Here is an 18662-nt window from a genome sequence, read left to right as displayed (position 1 = left end):
TTTTGCAGGCACATTCTATTTCTCAGTGCCACAAATATCACACATATATGGGACTGACGACCTCCTTGTCCATGAAGAATGACTATGATACCATAAAAGTTCTGAATGCCAAAACGTGGGTTGACATAGACATGCTCAGCAGCAAGATTCACTGAATGCATCAAGAAGTGAACTCCCTGATGCTTGAACTTTCTGTGCTTGATGCACTCAAGTTCCTACTCAATCCTCTTGTCCCATCCACCTCAAAACTGCAGATGATGCTCTCCATGGTTCATTGGTGCTAAAGACTGGACCACTAAAGACAGATGAAACTCCAATGTATGTAAAGCTGAGATTGCCTCCAGGAGTGGCCATTTGGGACTGTATGAAGTCTGCTGCACCTCCATGCTCTCAAAGTCATGCACTGAAGAATCAAGTCAATCCTTTGAAGCCTGTGATAAAAGCACTTGTCTTAGCTCCAGTATGTATGTGGGAGGGGGAGAGGGGAAAAGGATCTTTGGCTCCTTAATGAAATAATTAACCCAACAGAGTAAGGGCTCCTAGTGGTCAGTCTGGTTCATGGTCTGTGCACTAAGCTTTCAGCTCTAGCTTTGGAAAGCTGACTTCTTTCTTGGCAAGATAGTAAAGAGTTTGATCTTCAAAGTATAAACTGTATGAGATGACATCTTTGCAGAGATACTGAAGCTTGAGGCATTATTAACTTACATGCAAAGATTAGTAGTAAACCTCATTAGAGTCAGAAGTGGATGTCTTCTACTTGCACATGGGACAAAACTTGAAGTCACTAGTTTGCTTCTCTGATATGGTGACAAAAAAATTTAAACCTCTAAATTAAAAGAGAAGGAAACATTCAAGAAGGTAGATGACCAGAGAAAAATAGTTATGTGACTACATTGAACTGCTGGGCTTCAGCGAATGGGTACTATCTGCTCAGCAGCACAATTGACCAGCATTCAACTTAAGGACCTGGAAGCTTAACCACAGTGGATGGGTGTCATCGTAATAAAAATGCCTGCACAACACAAATCCAACTACTGACTGTACATGCTGAAATGAATCAAAACATTCCTCAAGCCAAAGATATGTGATATTTGCAGAGACAGTGCCCTTACTAGAAGCTGAGACAAGGAAAGAGAGCAGGGAGGGGGTAAGCTAGTGATGAGAATATGAGTGTGAGGTGTATGCTTATGGTGTCATTATCAGAGCAAATGACACAGTGTGTGAGGGGAGGAAAGGGCAAATCTGTGATAGGAATATGAGCTGTGAAGTACACGCTGATTGTCTCATTACCAGAAGCAGTGATACAGCGTGAGAGGAGGGAAAGGTGAGCCAGTGATGGAACTATGAACTTTGAGGTGGACAGTGAAGGTGTCATTACCAGAAGCAGGGCCTGTTCTTGCAGAAGTTGTTGCTGCAGGATCTCTAACTGCCTCTGTTCCTCCTCTAACTTGTGTCTTATATATTCCTGGAGAGAGAGAGAGAAACAGAAAGAGAGAGAAAGAAAGAAGGGGAAACAGAAATAGAAGTAAAGCAAAAGGACAGGATGGGAAAACAGTACAAAAGAAAGACAAGGACAGATTGCATTGTCACAGACTTTCCCGGACTCTTTCAAGGCAGGGTAAACACACAGCAATATATATATATACACCATGACATTCCGCCCTTATATCATAGGCCTCTCTATCAGTTGCACAGGTTGTGTCTTGGGAGAATTTTGTATAACTAAGTTTCTCTATATCTACTGGGATCCTGCTTCCTCTTATTAGACGTCAATTCTCCCTCTCCCAACAGAGGTGTTCTCTCAGGAGGACTCTACACCTTTGGAAGCATCTCTAGATTTGGTCTCTACTTATTAGGGATTCTTTTAAGAACACAATTTGGATTTGGAACCTGAATTTATTGCTCACCTTTTCCAAATCTAAATTCAAGGTGAGTTGCATATTTTGGTATAAGAGTTATTTTCCTGACCAAATGGGCTCACAATTTACTGGTACCTAAGACAACGGAAGGTGAAAAGAGTACTAGTGGGAAAGTTGGGTTTAAACCCCGATTTCTCTGGTTCAAGAATCACCAAGTTATTCCTCCATTCTTTTGGTCACAGGAATCATCTCAGAACAATGTTGTACTTTTGAAAATGTCTCTGCATACACTGGGATCAAATTACAAGAACATCATTCAGGAAAGAAGACACAACCACAAATGTATAAATAGCAACATTTCAGCACAGGCCAGTTTGGACAAAGTGCCTCTCTTGTGTTCCATATGGTTCCTTTATAGCAATCTGCTTGGGAGCAATACAGACCTGCATTGGCATAGGAAGGGGGGGGGGGGGGGGGGGGGGGGGGTGGTCCGCCCCGGGTGCACACCGCTGGGGGGTGTCGGCGCCTCGCTGGTTCCTTGCTCTCTCTGCCCTGGAACAGGTTACTTCCTGTTCCGGGGCAGAGAGAGCAGGGAACCAACGAGGCGCCGGCGTGCACTCGGCGGATTGGCTCTCCCGCCTGCCCCTCACCGCCTTCCAGGTATGTTCTTCTCGGGGGGGGGGGGGTGCGCAGCGGCGACCCGCCCCGGGTGTCAGCTGCCCTCGTGACGCCACTGCAGACCTGCTCAATTAAAGTTTTTCCTCTTACATTTTTTTATATTTATAGCAGTCCATTTGTTCAGGGATTATCTTTATCAACAAGAATATCTGACTGGAGTAAAGCAACCTCACAGTATTACGCCCCAGCAGCCCCAGAACATCTTCCGAAGGCTCCTGCCTTTGAGCCAAAGGATACAAGTCCTGGAACTAACTTAAAGGCTGAGGTGGAAGGTGACTGGGAAAGTCATGGAACTCCTTCCCACAGGCCATTGGATGCCCTAGAGTACTTCCTAGACCAGGGAAAGCCCAGCACCTACTATTTACAGGAGGCAAACAGCCCAATAGATCCTTTCTGTGGAAGAAAAGAATACTACTGAAGTTCTTCCCTACAGACCATGGTAGGGAAGGAGGAAATATAGCTCTATAGTTCCTCTCTATGGAAAAAAGGATAGTCCTGGAGTTCCCAACTATGGATCAGTTTCTCCGATGCATCATGGTCACACTATGATGCAACATGTTCACAAGACAAAAATGAACACAACAGTCCAACAACAGAACAATGTGAAGACGCAAAGGACAAGAAAAGAAGTGTAGAGCCTGATGTAAGAGGCAGCAGCTTATGAAATCTTTAGCCCAGTGGTTCCCAAACTTTGGGTGAAGACCCCAAATGGGATCGTAAGGGTTATAGAAAAAGAGGGCTACAAATGTGCACACATCCTGCCTCTCCTCCTGTGAGAGCTTCCTATTAGACTGGAAAACCAAGCAGAGTATCAGGATCTGGAATTCCTGATTATCTAGCATCCATAACAATCCCTTATGTTCTGTCTAGATTCTTAACATCTTTGAACAATCACCGGCTGGTCCTTTCTAACCCATCAAAGGCTCATTTTGAATCAACCAGAAAGAGTGCCTTTTACTTTTTGATGCCCTCTCTATGGAACGCTCTCCCCTTGGCTCTTCGATCTGAGCAATCCTTTTGCAAATTCAAAGCTCATTAAAAGACTTTTGTTTTTGCCCTTGCCTTTGAGAATTTGCAGGGACACGAGTCCCAGTAATGGGGAGGGGTCTGCCAAGCTGCTATTCTGCACTTTGCTTGTTTCTCTGTCCTGTATTTTATGGAGTCCATTTCTGCCTGTTTACATTTGATTGTGAATCGCTTTGATTTCCTTTGTAACTAAGGGCGTCAATAAAGCATACTGACACACGGGGCTCTGTGATAACTACTGCTGCTGCTTCCTTCAGGCTTTGGATGAGTGGGGGAGAGGAAGGGTCTTGACGTCTGTTATTTTGTTTATCATCATCGAGTCATACGAACTTTTAAGTGTTAAACTGAGTCATACAGAACAAAAGTTTGGGAAGCACTGCTTTAGTTTAACAGCACCCCTCTCACACCACTTCTCTCTAATTCTCAGAATACCAGATCCTAACAGGAGATAAAAAGCCAGGCATCACTTACCAATGGGGACAACATACATAAATTAACTATAAAGCATTCCAACACAGACATCTGCCGGTTCTATGATGGCCATTCCTTGGAAGTACTGCTGAAAGTGCCTCATACTGCCATGGTCAGAAGCTATCATAGCCACCTGCTTCTTAGATTAGCAAGTCCCCACTGACCACACCTTAAACTCTGAAGAGTGTCTATGAATGATTATGCCCAACACACTTCCTCACTAGCCTTGTGTGGCCCTAAAATTCCACAGCTCTATTATCAGTTGAAAAGGGAACAGAAGACTTCTTTTCCTCCAAGGAAATTAAAAGACAAAAATTAAATTATTACAAGATAATTGGATGTTAGAAAAAACATGTTTATTTCCATCACAAATCAATACCAAGCATATAAAACCGTGTATCCTATGGCTGTAGTGTGACCATGTATCTCTTCATGTCACACTGCACTGCCTGGTACATGATCTAACTTCTCTTTTCTCGTAGGCTGAATACTGCCTGCTTTTATCCCTGTTCTTCCTGCCTGCAATGCTTTTTCTCACTACACGTACATTGCATACTGACTGAAAGCAGGCTGATGTGATAGGTTACCATCTGGGAAAGCTATGGCGTTCTAGAAAGCTGAATGGTCACGCTGGTGCTGCTTGGATTACTGCAGGGCTTTGTGTTTAGTCATGGAAGGGATCCTTTTGAAATATGTACAGAATCTTGCATGCTCACCTATGCAGGGGTGTGGTGTAGAAATGAAAGTAACACAGAAACATGGCAAATGACGGGGGCTATAGGCCTGCACAGTCCATTCAGTCTGCCCAACAAGGCGGCCAGAGCTGCACCCGCCACTCTGTACAGGTTACACTGCTTCATGATTAAACACTGGCATCACAAACAGAGCAGTTGACAATCTGCCACCTGCCATCCACATATAAGCAGTTATGTATGATGCAGTCCTGGAATAAAATGCCACACCACGTTGTCAATAGTGTGAAGAATGGTTTTTATTATTATGGCTGCAACGCAGTCACTTTCATTATCAATACACGATTAAACCAACAACCCAACGATACTGCTAACTACATTTTACTCGCTAATTTCAACCTTAAGATGACTTCCCCTCCTCAACTGAAATAAACACCACCAACACTCATGGCATACAAAATGAATACGATACAAATACACATACTTGATCCTGATTTGGTTTTGCCTATTTCTGGGAAAAGACTATAGAAGTCCGCCCAGCGCTAGCCTTACCTCCCAATTACTGGGGTTGCTGTCTTAGCTCCACTTCTGCCATGTGGTCATTTAAATTTTGTTGGACTCCATCCTCTTTCTGTATACGGAGCTCCTGTGTTTATCCCCAAAATTTTGAATTCCTTGACTGTTTTTGCCACCATTACCGAGAGGGTATCCAGGTATCCACCATCGTCTCCATGAAAAAATACTTCCTGATGTTACTCCTAAGCCTACCATCCTCCAAGCTCAATTAATATCCTCTAGTTCTAACACTTCCTAGTCTCTGGAAAAGATTTGTTTCCTTTCAAGTGTTTAAATCCTGTATCATTTCTCCTCTAACCCCCTTTCCTATAGGGATACATATTCAGGTCCTAAAGTCTCCTCACACATCATTTGGTTCAAACCCCACATCATTTTTTATTGCCTCTTCTGAACCACTTCAAGTCTTTTCATGTTCTTAGTGAGATACAGCCTCCAAAACTGAACACAATAACCCAAGTAGAGCTTCACCAATGACTTGTAGGAGGGCATTAACACCTCCTTTCTTCTTCTGAATATGTCTCCCCTATGCAGCCACGCAAGCTTCTGCAAGCCATGCCACGCCACATTGTTTCACTGCTTTGAGATCCTCAAACAAATTTCCATGTGTTATTTATATTTGATATACCACCTAATTGTGCACCTTCACAGCTGTTTACAATTACTAGATAGATTGAACCTAAATAGAAAAAGAAATCTGGATTTCCACTCTTCGGGATAGATAACAGGATCGAGACTGTGTTCCATGCTCCAGGTTGAGTCCGCCATCCATGTCTCTAGTCTTCAATATTAATCCCAGAAAACATCTGAGAACAGAAATATTTTCAAGCCTTTCTTAAATGTCTGGAAGGCTCTAGTCGTAAGTGAGAGTGTAAAGATTCCAGAAGGAGGAGCCCACTATATTGAAGAATTAGTATCTTTAAAAAAAAACCAAAAACTGATTCTATTGTGATAACACCCTAGCTGATGAATGAGAAAGAATTGTGGTGTACCAGAATAGCAGATTTTGCGAATAAAGACTAAATCTTTTCTCTAAATTACCTGAAAAAGTATTCTCACTTCTCTAGCCCTTTTTTTTTTTAAAATTCTGTCTGCGCTTTTGCCAGCCATATTTCTTTCTTAGCTTCTTTGAGTTTGTCCGACATTTTTTTCATTGTTCCTGTTTAAGGATGCCACCTCTTTTGTCTTTATTTTTCAGCCATTTGTTTGGAGAAGCATATCCGTTTTCTTTTTCTCTAGCTTTTGTTTACTTTCCTTATGTAAAGATCTGTTGCCATTTTAATAGCTCCTTTCAGCTTGGACCACTGTCTTTCCAGTTCTTTTGTGTCCTCCCATCCCATCAGTTCTTTCTTTAGGTCCTCTCATATTTGATCTAGTGGATCATACCATTTTACTGCAATCCCTTGAGAACACAGGCATTATGGGGCATGTACTGAACTGGTTTCAAGACTTTCTGACTTGTCGTTCTTACAGGGTGAAGATTGTCATCATGGCAAAATCCCTATAGGGTTCCGCAGGGATACCCTTTGCCCCCTCTATTATTCAATGTTTTTCTGCATTCTCTGGGATTCCTGTTGGAAAGCCATGTTTTTTTTTTAATTAGAGTTATGTTGACGACATTTCAGTTCTTATTCCATTTAACTCTGTATCTGATATAGATTTTTTTTTTAAGGTGCATCATTGTATACATTTATTGGATACATGGATGTTGGATCACAAAGCTGAAACTCAATACCAAAAAAAACAAAATGTTTATGCTTTAACATCAAACCTGATAATATTCCCACTACTATTTGTGTTAATCCGGTCAACTACAGAGAGACTGCAGACCGTACAGAATATGGCAGTATGCTTAATTTTTGGTCTGTCTGATAGTTTCTCATCCTTTTATATGAGATTACATGGGCTACGCATTGAAGTTCGAGTTCTTTTTAAGTTGGCCTGTTTTCTTTTTAACGTTATGTATGGCTCACCACCAAACTATTTGTCTGCCCATTTTCAATTTGCTGTTTCCCCAAGGGCTAGAAGGATTAATAATGCAACTTTCTTTTTATTTTCCTCTTCTAAGGGGAAGAAATGGTTAAAGCTATTTGAATTAACTTTAGCTTTTCAGGCTGCTAGACACAGGAAAGAATTTGCTGGTATTTTTCTCTCATCTCAGTCTTACCTGATTTTCAGGAGAAAAAGATTAAGACCTCTTTGTTTCAGACACTTGTTTTGCAGAATAATTCATATATTTTTTAAATGATTCTTGCCTTGTTTATCATGGTTTTATTTTCAGTTTCCCAGAGAATTGTTCTGGTCTGTTAATTATTGTTACCCGCTTTGAACTGCGAGGACTTTGAGTGTTGTGTTTCTATACTCTGCTTTAGCTCTTATAATCAAACCATATCATGTGATTATCACTTACTGTCCAAGCGGGCACTGTGGATATAAGACACACTTTCCCCATTTTTGAGTACTGGACCCAGTGTCGCCTGGCAGCTCGGATTTAACCTTGGCAGTGTGGACTGGAACAACTAGACAAGTCAAATAGGCCAACTAGAATTTTTTTTGAAATCATGTGCTATATTCTATTCTCACTACACATGCCTTCATTCCTTTTCTCCTCACAGCCTGCACATCATACATTGATAGAAGGTCATATTACATCAGACACTGCCTGTTACCTGTTCTCGTTCCACCTGCCTGCGCTCCTCCTCTCTTCTCACAGCCTGCATGTCCTCAATGCGCCGCTGTTGCTCTTTCTCCTGCTGCTTCCTTTGCTCCCGCTCTCGCCGTTGTTGCTGTTGGAGTAAAGATCTGTTTGTTTTATGACTTTTCAAGCAACACAAGGTAAAAACGACACACAAGACATAACCCTCAGATTTTACAGATTCATAGTACAATTATTTGCACAACCAAGAATCTCTGGGAGTGAACACATTAAAGACATAGATAAGATTCACTCCTTCCCTAGGAATGATTGATCCTTCATGTATGTAGTGTCACATATACCACATAAAATAAATCTGACGGAACTGGCAGAGCAAGTTTGTTCTTTGTACCTCCTCTACACGCCTACGTTCCTCTTTCTGCTCTTCAATACGCCGCTGCCGCTCATGCAGCAAGTGTTTAATGTGGGCCTCCGAGTCTCGCTGCTGGGCCACCATCTGCTGCTGTTGCTTCATGGCCTCGGAGTTGCTCTTGTTCTCTTGTTGCAGACGAAGGAACTCCCGCCGCAGGGTAGACTCTCCAGGGACATTCATGATGGAGCTAAGAAGACAAATTCAACACAGGAATATTAGCCATATGCTCTGCAAGAGTAGCCTCTACTGTTCCAAAGACTCATACCTGCTACAACATATAGATCCCAGAAAATTGTAACAGCTCTAAGAGGTTCCCCATCTATTGGAAGACATTCCCAAAATGTCTAGATGTCTCCTCGATTATCAAAACAGACTTCCTAAAATATTCACCTACCTCTCAGGTAATCAAGAGAGACTCTCTCCCTTCCTAATGGTTACTAGAAGAGACATCCATCTCCTTATGTGCAATGGCTTCTCAGCTGGTGCCCTGTGCTCTCCCCACATTCAATGCTAGCTTCCTAATGATATACAAGGTGCAGCCATTCTGTCCACTTCCTCTTCCCCAGTGCACTCCATACCTGGGTTCTCCTTCCTCGCCATGGCTGTCCTCTTCCTCCTCACTCCCACTGTATTCATACTCCGTCTCATCTGAAGGGGAGAAAAAGAAATGCTTGCAGCTCATTAGTTAGTATCACCATTCTTTATTTATATCCTCTTTTGAGGAAAGGATCCACAGTTTGAGAAGCTCTAACGGTGCCTAAGTTTTAATTATGATTAAGAGTTTAGACTTGTTATTGGGACTTTGAGGGGCATTTTCGAAAGAACATCCAAGTCAGAATTGTGACATCTTACTCATAACATCCCAAATAACGTCCATCTCACATCAATTTTCCAACAGGAAAAACGTCCAGATTTCCTGTTGAAAAATGCGTGAGAAGGATGTCCTTACATTGGAGACATCCATCCTGAACAACCATTTTACAAACTGAAACATTTAAATTGCAAATGGGGGAAAACCAAGCAGAGTGATGTCAGTCTGGTAGCATTCTTACTGCCCTTACACTTTGTGTCAATTTCCTGAGCCATCAGGGAGGTCATACATTGATCTTGTTCTGTTACCCATCCATTCCCCTTTCCACACCCATGGTCTGACCATCATGTTGTCTGTTTTACTGTCTCAGTAACGACCCAGTCTCCACTACTCAGAGTCCTATGAAACAATCTAGACAACTGTCCCAAACTGATCCTCATACCTGATTATCCTTCCCTTTTTAATTTCCTGACTGATTTTATCTCTTTGAATTTAGAAGACCAGGCTAGATGCTTCCAGTCTACATTTATGGAAGTAATAGTCTAGGTAGCTCCACTAGTGTCTCTTCCTTCTTATCAAGGCAAGACCTGTTATCACCATGGTCTTCGTTTATTGAAATGCCAGCTGCGAAAAGCGGAACAAGTCAAGTTTAGCCTATTATAGATTAAAACTCATGGACTACAATTTTCACCTTAGAAAAGCTAAACAACTTTTTTTTACTGAACATATTAAAAAAAAGACTTCAAATCCATCTAGGGAACTTTATTTTTCATAGCTTAACATCGCAAAGTCTTACCACTGTTCCTCCCCCTAGTCCCTCAACGGAGAACCTTTCTGCATATTTTTCTACAAAAATTTTAAATCTTGTAAATTCTCTTCCAACTCTTCCTCCTTTTACCCTTACCACGAGCAGCTTCATAATCAGTTTCTGCCATGTCCTCCCCTTTAGTGCCTGTTATTGTCCATGATTTCTCTGCTCAGGACTCTGGTCCAACTATAAAATGATCAAATAGGTCTACATTTCAACCCCAGATTCTTCTTTCCCTCACTAAATTGTTAGCTACTCTGAGGGCAGGGTATGATACATACCTGTAGCAGTTGTTCTCCGAGGACAGCAGGCTGATTGTTCTCACGACTGGGTGACGTCCGCGGCAGCCCCCACCAACCGGAAATAAGCTTCGCGGGACGGTCGGCACGCAGGGCACGCCCACCGCGCATGCGCGGCCATCTTCCCGCCCGTGCGCGACCGCTCCCGCCAGTTGAATGACTAGCAAAAAATATGAAACACACAACTCCAAAGGGGAGGAGGGAGGGAAGGTGAGAACAATCAGCCTGCTGTCCTCGGAGAACAACTGCTACAGGTATGTATCATACCCTTTCTCCGAGGACAAGCAGGCTGCTTGTTCTCACGACTGGGGTATCCCTAGCTCTCAGGCTCACTCAAAACAAGAACCCAGGTCAATTGAACCTCGCAACGGCGAGGGTATAACAGAAATTGACCTACGAAGAACAACTAACTGAGAGTGCAGCCTGACCAGAATAAATTCGGGTCCTGGAGGGTGGAGTTGGATTTACACCCCAAACAGATTCTGCAGCACCGACTGCCCGAACCGACTGTCGCGTCGGGTATCCTGCTGGAGGCAGTAATGAGATGTGAATGTGTGGACAGATGACCACGTCGCAGCCTTGCAGATCTCTTCAATAGTGGCTGACTTCAAGTGGGCCACTGACGCTGCCATGGCTCTGACACTATGAGCCGTGACATGACCCTCAAGAGTCAGCCCAGCCTGGGCGTAAGTGAAGGAAATGCAATCTGCTAGCCAATTAGAGATGGTGCGTTTCCCGACAGCGACCCCTAGCCTGTTAGGGTCGAAAGAAACAAACAATTGGGCGGACTGTCTGTTGGGCTGTGTCCGCTCCAAGTAGAAGGCCAATGCTCTCTTGCAGTCCAATGTGTGCAACTGACGTTCAGCAGGGCGGGTATGCGGCCTGGGGAAGAATGTTGGCAAGACAATTGACTGGTTAAGATGGAACTCCGACACCACCTTCGGCAGGAACTTTGGGTGGGTGCGGAGCACTACTCTGTTGTGATGAAATTTGGTATATGGAGCATGAGCTACTAGGGCTTGAAGCTCACTGACCCTACGAGCTGAAGTAACTGCCACCAAGAAAATGACCTTCCAGGTCAAGTACTTCAGATGGCAGGTATTCAGTGGCTCAAAAGGAGGTTTCATCAGCTGGGTGAGGACGACGTTGAGATCCCATGACACAGCAGGAGGCTTGATAGGGGGCTTTGACAAAAGCAAGCCTCTCATGAATCGAACGACTAAAGGCTCTCCAGAGATGGCTTTGCCTTCCACACGATAATGGTAAGCACTAATCGCACTAAGGTGATTCCTTACTGAGTTGGTCTTGAGGCCAGACTCTGATAAGTGCAGAAGGTATTCAAGCAGGTTCTGTGCAGGGCAAGAACGAGGTTCTAGGGCCATGCTCTCACACCACACGACAAACCTCCTCCACTTGAAAAAGTAACTCTTTTTAGTGGAATCCTTCCTAGAGGCAAGCAAGACCCGGGAGACACCCTCAGACAGACCCAACGCAGTGAAGTCTACGCCCTCAACATCCAGGCCGTGAGAGCCAGAGACTGAAGGTTGGGGTGCAGCAACGCTCCGTCGTTCTGCGAAATGAGAGTCGGAAAACACTCCAATCTCCACGGTTTTTCGGAGGACAACTCCAGAAGAAGAGGGAACCAGATCTGACGGGGCCAAAAGGGCGCGATCAGAATCATGGTGCCGCGGTCTTGCTTGAGCTTCAGTAAGGTCTTCCCCACCAAAGGTATGGGAGGATAAGCATACAGGAGGCCGGTCCCCCAATGGAGGAGAAAGGCATCCGACGCTAGCCTGCCGTGTGCCTGAAGTCTGGAACAGAACAGAGGCAGCTTGTGGTTGGCCTGAGAGGCGAAAAGGTCCACCGAGGGGGTGCCCCACGCTCGGAAGATCTTGCGTACCACTCTGGCATGGAGCGACCACTCGTGCGGTTGCATGACTCTGCTCAGTCTGTCGGCCAGACTGTTGTTTACGCCTGCCAGGTACGTGGCTTGGAGGAGCATGCCGAACCGACACGCCCAACGCCACATCCCGACGGCCTCCTGGCACAGGGGGCGAGATCCGGTGCCCCCCTGCTTGTTGACGTAATACATTGCAACCTGATTGTCTGTCCGAATTTGGATAATTTGACAGGACAGCCGATCTCTGAAAGCCTTCAGTGCGTTCCAGATCGCTCGGAGCTCCAGGAGGTTGATCTGCAGATCCTTTTCCTGGAGGGACCACAGACCCTGAGTGTGGAGCCCATCGACATGGGCTCCCCACCCCAGGCGAGATGCATCCGTCGTCAGCACTTTCGTGGGCTGCGGAATTTGGAATGGGCGTCCCAGGGTCAAATTGGTCCGGATGGTCCACCAGAGCAGTGAAGTGCGGCAACTGGTGGGGAGGCGGATGACATCTTCTAGATTCCCGGTGGCCTGGAACCACTGGGAAGCTAGGGTCCATTGAGCAGATCTCATGTGAAGACGAGCCATGGGAGTCACATGAACTGTGGAGGCCATATGACCCAGAAGTCTCAACATCTGCCGAGCTGTGATCTGCTGAGACGCTCTGGTCTGCGAAGCCAGGGTCAAGAGATTGGTGGCCCTCGCTTCGGGAAGGTAGGCCTGAGCTGTCTGGGAATTCAGCAGCGCTCCTATGAATTCCAGAGACTGAGTTGGCTGGAGATGGGACTTTGGGTAATTTATCACAAACCCCAGCAGCTCCAGAAGTTGGATAGTGCACTGCATGGACCGGAGGGCTCCTGCCTCCGAGGTGTTCTTGACCAGCCAATCGTCGAGATATGGGAACACGTGCACTCCCAGCTTGCGTAGATAGGCCGCTACCACCACGAGGCACTTGGTAAACACTCGTGGGGCAGAGGCGAGCCCAAAGGGCAGCACACAATACTGAAAGTGGCGTGCGCCCAGACGGAATCTGAGATACTGTCTGTGAGCTGGCAGTATCGGTATGTGAGTATATGCGTCCTTTAAATCCAGGGAACATAGCCAATCGTTTTTCTGAATCATTGGCAGAAGGGTGCCCAAGGAAAGCATCCTGAACTTTTCTTTGACCAGGAATTTGTTCAGGCCTCTCAGGTCTAGGATGGGACGCATCCCCCCTGTTTTCTTTTCCACAAGGAAGTACCTGGAATAGAATCCCTGCCCTTCCTGCCCGGGTGGTACGGGCTCGACCGCATTGGCGCTGAGAAGGGCGGAGAGTTCCTCTGCAAGTACCTGCTTGTGATGGGAGCTGAAAGACTGAGCTCCCGGAGGACAATTTAGAGGCAGGGAGGCCAAATTCAGGGCGTATCCGCACCGCACTATTTGGAGAACCCACTGATCGGAGGTTATGAGAGGCCACCTTTGGTGAAAAAATTTTAACCTCCCTCCGACCGGCAGATCGTCCGGTACGGACACTTGTAGGGCGGCTATGTTCCCGTGGATCCAGTCAAAAGCCCGTCCCCGGCTTTTGCTGTGGAGGCGCAGGGGGCTGCTTAGGCGCACGCTGTTGACGAGAACGAGCGCGCTGGGGCTGTCCCTGTGCCTGACGAGGCCTTCGGGCCGGCTGGTTGTACCTACGCTTTGCAAAAGAATAGGGTGCAGCCTGCCGTGCCCGGGAAAAACGCCCACCCGTGGGGGCGGGTGCTGAAGGCGCCCGGTGGGAGAGCTTGTCGAGAGCGGTTTCCCGCTGATGCAGTTGGTCCACCATCTGCTCGACCTTCTCACCGAAAATGTTATCCCCCCGGCAAGGGACGTCAGCCAGTCTCTGCTGGGTGCGGTTGTCCAGGTCAGAGGCACGCAGCCATGAGAGCCTGCGCATCACTATACCTTGGGCCGCAGCACGAGATGCCACGTCACAGGTGTCAAAAATCCCCCTGGACAGGAACTTTCTGCACGCCTTCAGCTGCCTGACCACCTCCTGATAAGGCCTGGACTGCTCCGGCGGGAGCTTATCGACCAGGTCCGCCAGCTGTTGCACATTGGTCCGCATGTGGATGCTCATATAGAGCAGGTAAGATTGGATGCGGGTCACGAGCATGGAGGATTGGTAGGCCTTCCTCCCAAATGAGTCCAGAGTGCGAGACTCCCGCCCCGGGGGCGCCGAGGCGGTATCCCTCGAACTCCGTGCCCTCTTGAGAGCAGAATCCACGACCGCTGAGTCATGGGGCAACTGGGGCCGCATGAGCTCTGGGTCAGAGTGGATCCTGTACTGGGACTCTGCTTTCTTGGGAATGGTGGGATTAGTTAGTGGTCGCACCCAGTTCCGGAGCAGCGTCTCCTTCAGGACATTGTGCAGCGGTACCGTGGAGGACTCTCTAGGTGGTGATGGATAGTCGAGGACCTCGAGCATCTCGGCCCTCGGCTCTTCCACAGAGACCACGGGAAAGGGAATGCTTATAGACATATCCCGCACAAAGGAGGCAAAGGAGAGACTCTCAGGAGGTGAGAGCTTCCTCTCCGGTGACGGCGTGGGGTCCGAGGGAAGGCCCGTAGACTCCTCTGAGGAGAAATATCTCGGGTCCTCCTCTTCCCCCCACGAGTCCTCATCCTCGGTATCGGACATTAGCTCATGTAGCTGCGTCCGGTACCGGGCCCGGCTCGACGTCGAGGCACCGAGGTCTCGGTGTCGTCGAGCGGTGGACCCCCGCGCCGGCGGGGACGGAGCTCCCTCCATCGACGTCGACGGGGACTCCACCTGCGTGGCTGTCGAGACCGGCACCGCAAGCGGCGGCGGTGTCGACTGCTCCGGCGCCGGGCTAGAGCTCGCCGGCGCCACAGTCATCGGCGCCGAGGGCGCAAGCACCCCCGGCGCCGGCACAGCCTGGCGCATCAGCCCTTCCAGGATCCCCGGAAGGATGGCTCTGAGGCACTCGTCCAGGCCCGCTGCCGGGAAAGGCGGTGGGGCCGGTAAGGGTGTCGGTGCCGGAAGCTGCTGGGGGCCAGGAGACGGCACCGAGGTGCCGGAACCCCGACGTGTCGGTACCTCCACCACCGACGGAGATCTCTCCTCTCTGCGATGACGCTTCGGCGTCGACTCCTCTTCAGGGTGCACCGAGGGCTCCCGGTGACGGCGCTTCTTGTCTTTTTTCCGGTGCACGTCACCGGTGCCGGAGGGCATGGAGGAGGAGGAGGTCGATCCCCCTCGGTCTCGGGGTACCGGGTCCGACAGGGTTCGGTCCCGTGGCTCACGAGTTGAGGGAGTGACCGGGGCCGACTGCCCACGCGGTCTCTCTACCCCACTCTCGCCGGCGGACCGGCGGGCCGACGGGACCTGTTCTCCTGGGGTCGCTGCCATCGGTGCCGATGTCTCGGGCATCGATACCGGTACCGAAGAACCGGCCTTCGATACCGATGCCGTCGAGGTCGACGTCGAGGGGCCGGCGCAAGTTCCAAAAAGACGGTCCCGCAGAACTTGCCTCGCAACCTGAGTCCGTTTCCGGAGACCGAGACACAAAACGCACGACTTGAGATTGTGCTCCGGCCCGAGGCACTGGAGGCACCAAGCGTGGGTGTCGGTCTGCGAGATCGGCCGGCCGCAGCGACCACACTTTTTAAATCCACTCGGGACCTTCGAGGACATCGACGGAAAAATCGCGTCGGCGAAGTCAAAGTCGGCAATGGTGGCTAAAATCACACCACGAAAATTGTAACCGACCGAGCGGCCACTAGGCCGCAACGAGGCGTCCCCGCTAGAAAGCGAGGGAAAAGAAGGAGCGCGTGCTCCACACGCGCAAAATTCTTTTTTTTTTTAATAAAAGAGAAAGAAGAAGAAGAAGAGGCCGAACAGGCCAAAAGCGACGATCCGCGTAAACGCGGTCGAAAAAATCCGGCGGCTGAAACGAGAGAGAGGGGAAAACACAACTCTCTCAGTCGCGGAAAAAAAGTAACTGGCGGGAGCGGTCGCGCACGGGCGGGAAGACGGCCGCGCATGCGCGGTGGGCGTGCCCTGCGTGCCGACCGTCCCGCGAAGCTTATTTCCGGTTGGTGGGGGCTGCCGCGGACGTCACCCAGTCGTGAGAACAAGCAGCCTGCTTGTCCTCGGAGAACACTTCTTGCCCAATTGAGCCTTTTCCATCGTCTTGGCTTAAGTCAGCTGACTTGGGCCTTCGGCCTAAGATCTTGGCCTTAATCAATAATAGCATTGCTACTAGGCAAGTTCCAACTATCTGGAAGTCTGCTGTAGTACGCCCTATTCTGAAAAAGCCCTCATTAGACCCTGAAACCTTAGGGAAAGGGAAATGGGACTTGATATTACTGCCTTTCTGAGGTTTTTGCAACTACATTCAAAGCGGTTTACATATATTCAGGTACTTATTTTGTACCAGGGGCAATGGAGGGTTAAAAAAGTGCCCTGATTAAGCAGCTGACCACTGGAGGGATGAAGGAATGACCCCCCCCCCCCACCTTCTTAATCTCCCAGTGATTACTGACCTCCTCCCATTCCCCTAAGAAGTGAAAGTGACACTGGCTATCATGCTCTATGACAGCTTCAAGAATTGTGGCATTCCTAATGTAAGGAGCAGCCTAGTGGTAAGTGGTGTGGACTTTGAACAACAAGTCCCAAGTGTAAGTTCCACTTTAACTCTTATTTCTGTAAGAATATATGAGACCTCCTGGAGCACAGAAATACCTACTGTACTTGAATTTATAAGACACCTGCAAGTGTGATGGCTATTCAGTGGTGTACCTTTAGGTACAGTAGGTTTTCATTTGTTCCTGGAGGACTCACAATAACATATAATAAAATTAAGGTGGAATTTGTACCTGGGTCTGCAGGGACATCTGTGTGGCCTTTTTTGTACAAACGATGTCAGACGTTTTTGTGCCTTTTTTTTTTGACGTTCATATTTTGGATGTTTCAGTTTGGAAAATGGCTGTTCATTTTGGACGTTTTCAGCGTAAGAATGTCCTTCTCACACATTTTCGAACAGGAAATCCTGACGTACTTCCTGTTCAAAAATGGCTGCGAGACGGATTTCCCAATTCTGATTTGGATGTTCTTTCAAAAATATTCCTTCACGTGCTAAAGAATTATCCCTAGAATGCTTAGGGTTTTATAAGCATCATCTGGAAGAGGAAATATCAATACAAATCTGAAGGTATGTTCACCTACAAAGAATTCACATTCAATTCTCCACATTACAACATGTATTCAGTAATTAACCTTATACTTGGAAACTAGAGTTTTATTTCAGCAGTTCGAAAGGCATGGATTGGGCCCATGATGTGGTCACATCATGCTTCTTTTTTTTGTTGTCTGTGCCATAAAGCACCCATCACATGTTAGAAGATGGACATTGGAGAACTCCATGTTTAAAAACCCAGTGAAACTGACTTCAATTGAAAACTCACTAAAAGATTACTTTGAAATATATGTTTCATATAGGAATGTCTGGGACACAGGGAAGGCAGTGATGAGGGAATTACTGCAACAAAAAAGTGCAAAAGCAAAAGAAAAAAAGAACTTGAAGAATTGATTAAACTGGAAAAAATTTATGCAGTGTCTCCCTCTTCCAGAAAACGAATCTGCTTGACTTCTTTGATTGGGTGACCAGCGAACTGGATAAAGGACAAACGCCAAATGTAAACTACTTGGATTTTGGCAAAGACTTTGATACGGTTCCTCGCAGGAGGCTCATGAATGAGCTGAGCAGGCTGAACTTAGGACCGAAAGTGGTGAACTGGATTGGAAACTGGTTGACAGGCAACAGAGGGTGGTACTAAATAGAGCATGCTGGGAGGAAAGGAAAGTGAGTAGTGGAATGCCTCAGTGATCATTTCTGTGGCAGATTCTATTATATTTGTGAGCAACACTGCTAAAGGGTTAGAAGAAAAAGTTTGCCTTTTTGCGGATGATAGATTACCAACAATGGACAATCTGGAGGGAGCAGAAAACATGAGACGAGATCACTAAAAATTAGAATGATCAAATGTCTGGCAACTAAAATTAATATGAAGAAATTCAGAGTGATGCACATGCAGAAATCTAAAGGAGATATACGAGATAGGAGGTGAGAGACTGATTAAGCACAGGTCAGGAAAGAGACCTTGGCGTGATAGTGTCTGAGGATCTCAAGGTGGTAACACAGTGTGACGAGGCAGTGGTCATAGCCAGAAAGATGCTAGGCTTCAAAGAGAGAGAGAGATAACCAGCAGAAGAAAGAGGTGTTAATTACCCTGCACAAGTTATTGGTAAGGCCCCACTTGGAATACTGTGTTCAGTTTTGGAGGCCGTATCTTGCTAAGGATGTACAAAGACTTGAAGCATCCCAGAGGAAGGTGACAAAAATGGAATGGGGCTTGCATCAAGACTTACGAGAAGAAACTGGAAGACCTGATATGTATACCCTTTAGGAAAGGAGGGACAGAGGAGATTTAAATGCTTGAAAGGTATTAACA

The 18662-nt window shown here is 47.1% G+C and overlaps 1 protein-coding gene across 4 annotated transcripts in view; it reads right to left on the bottom strand.

Annotated features, from left to right (window-relative positions):
- MINK1 (misshapen like kinase 1) overlaps positions 1-18662 on the bottom strand; it is a 302641-nt gene that overhangs the window by 135920 nt on the left and 148059 nt on the right. For 3 of the 4 annotated variants that reach the window (XM_030186952.1, XM_030186954.1, XM_030186955.1), the window contains exons 11-14: positions 8946-9015; positions 8347-8554; positions 7969-8085; positions 1379-1465 (exon numbers count right to left, since the gene is read on the bottom strand). In XM_030186952.1, the coding sequence (XP_030042812.1) occupies positions 1379-1465; positions 7969-8085; positions 8347-8554; positions 8946-9015 (482 nt within the window). The remainder of the gene's footprint in view (positions 1-1378; positions 1466-7968; positions 8086-8346; positions 8555-8945; positions 9016-18662) is intronic. The other variant, XM_030186953.1, reaches the window with a different exon arrangement.

The sequence above is a fragment of the Microcaecilia unicolor genome, chromosome 14 (assembly GCF_901765095.1).
Source record: "Microcaecilia unicolor chromosome 14, aMicUni1.1, whole genome shotgun sequence".
NCBI classification, from domain to species: domain Eukaryota; kingdom Metazoa; phylum Chordata; class Amphibia; order Gymnophiona; family Siphonopidae; genus Microcaecilia; species Microcaecilia unicolor.
The sequence above is the reverse complement of the archived record's forward strand: the minus strand, read 5'-3'. Positions and strand labels throughout refer to the sequence as shown.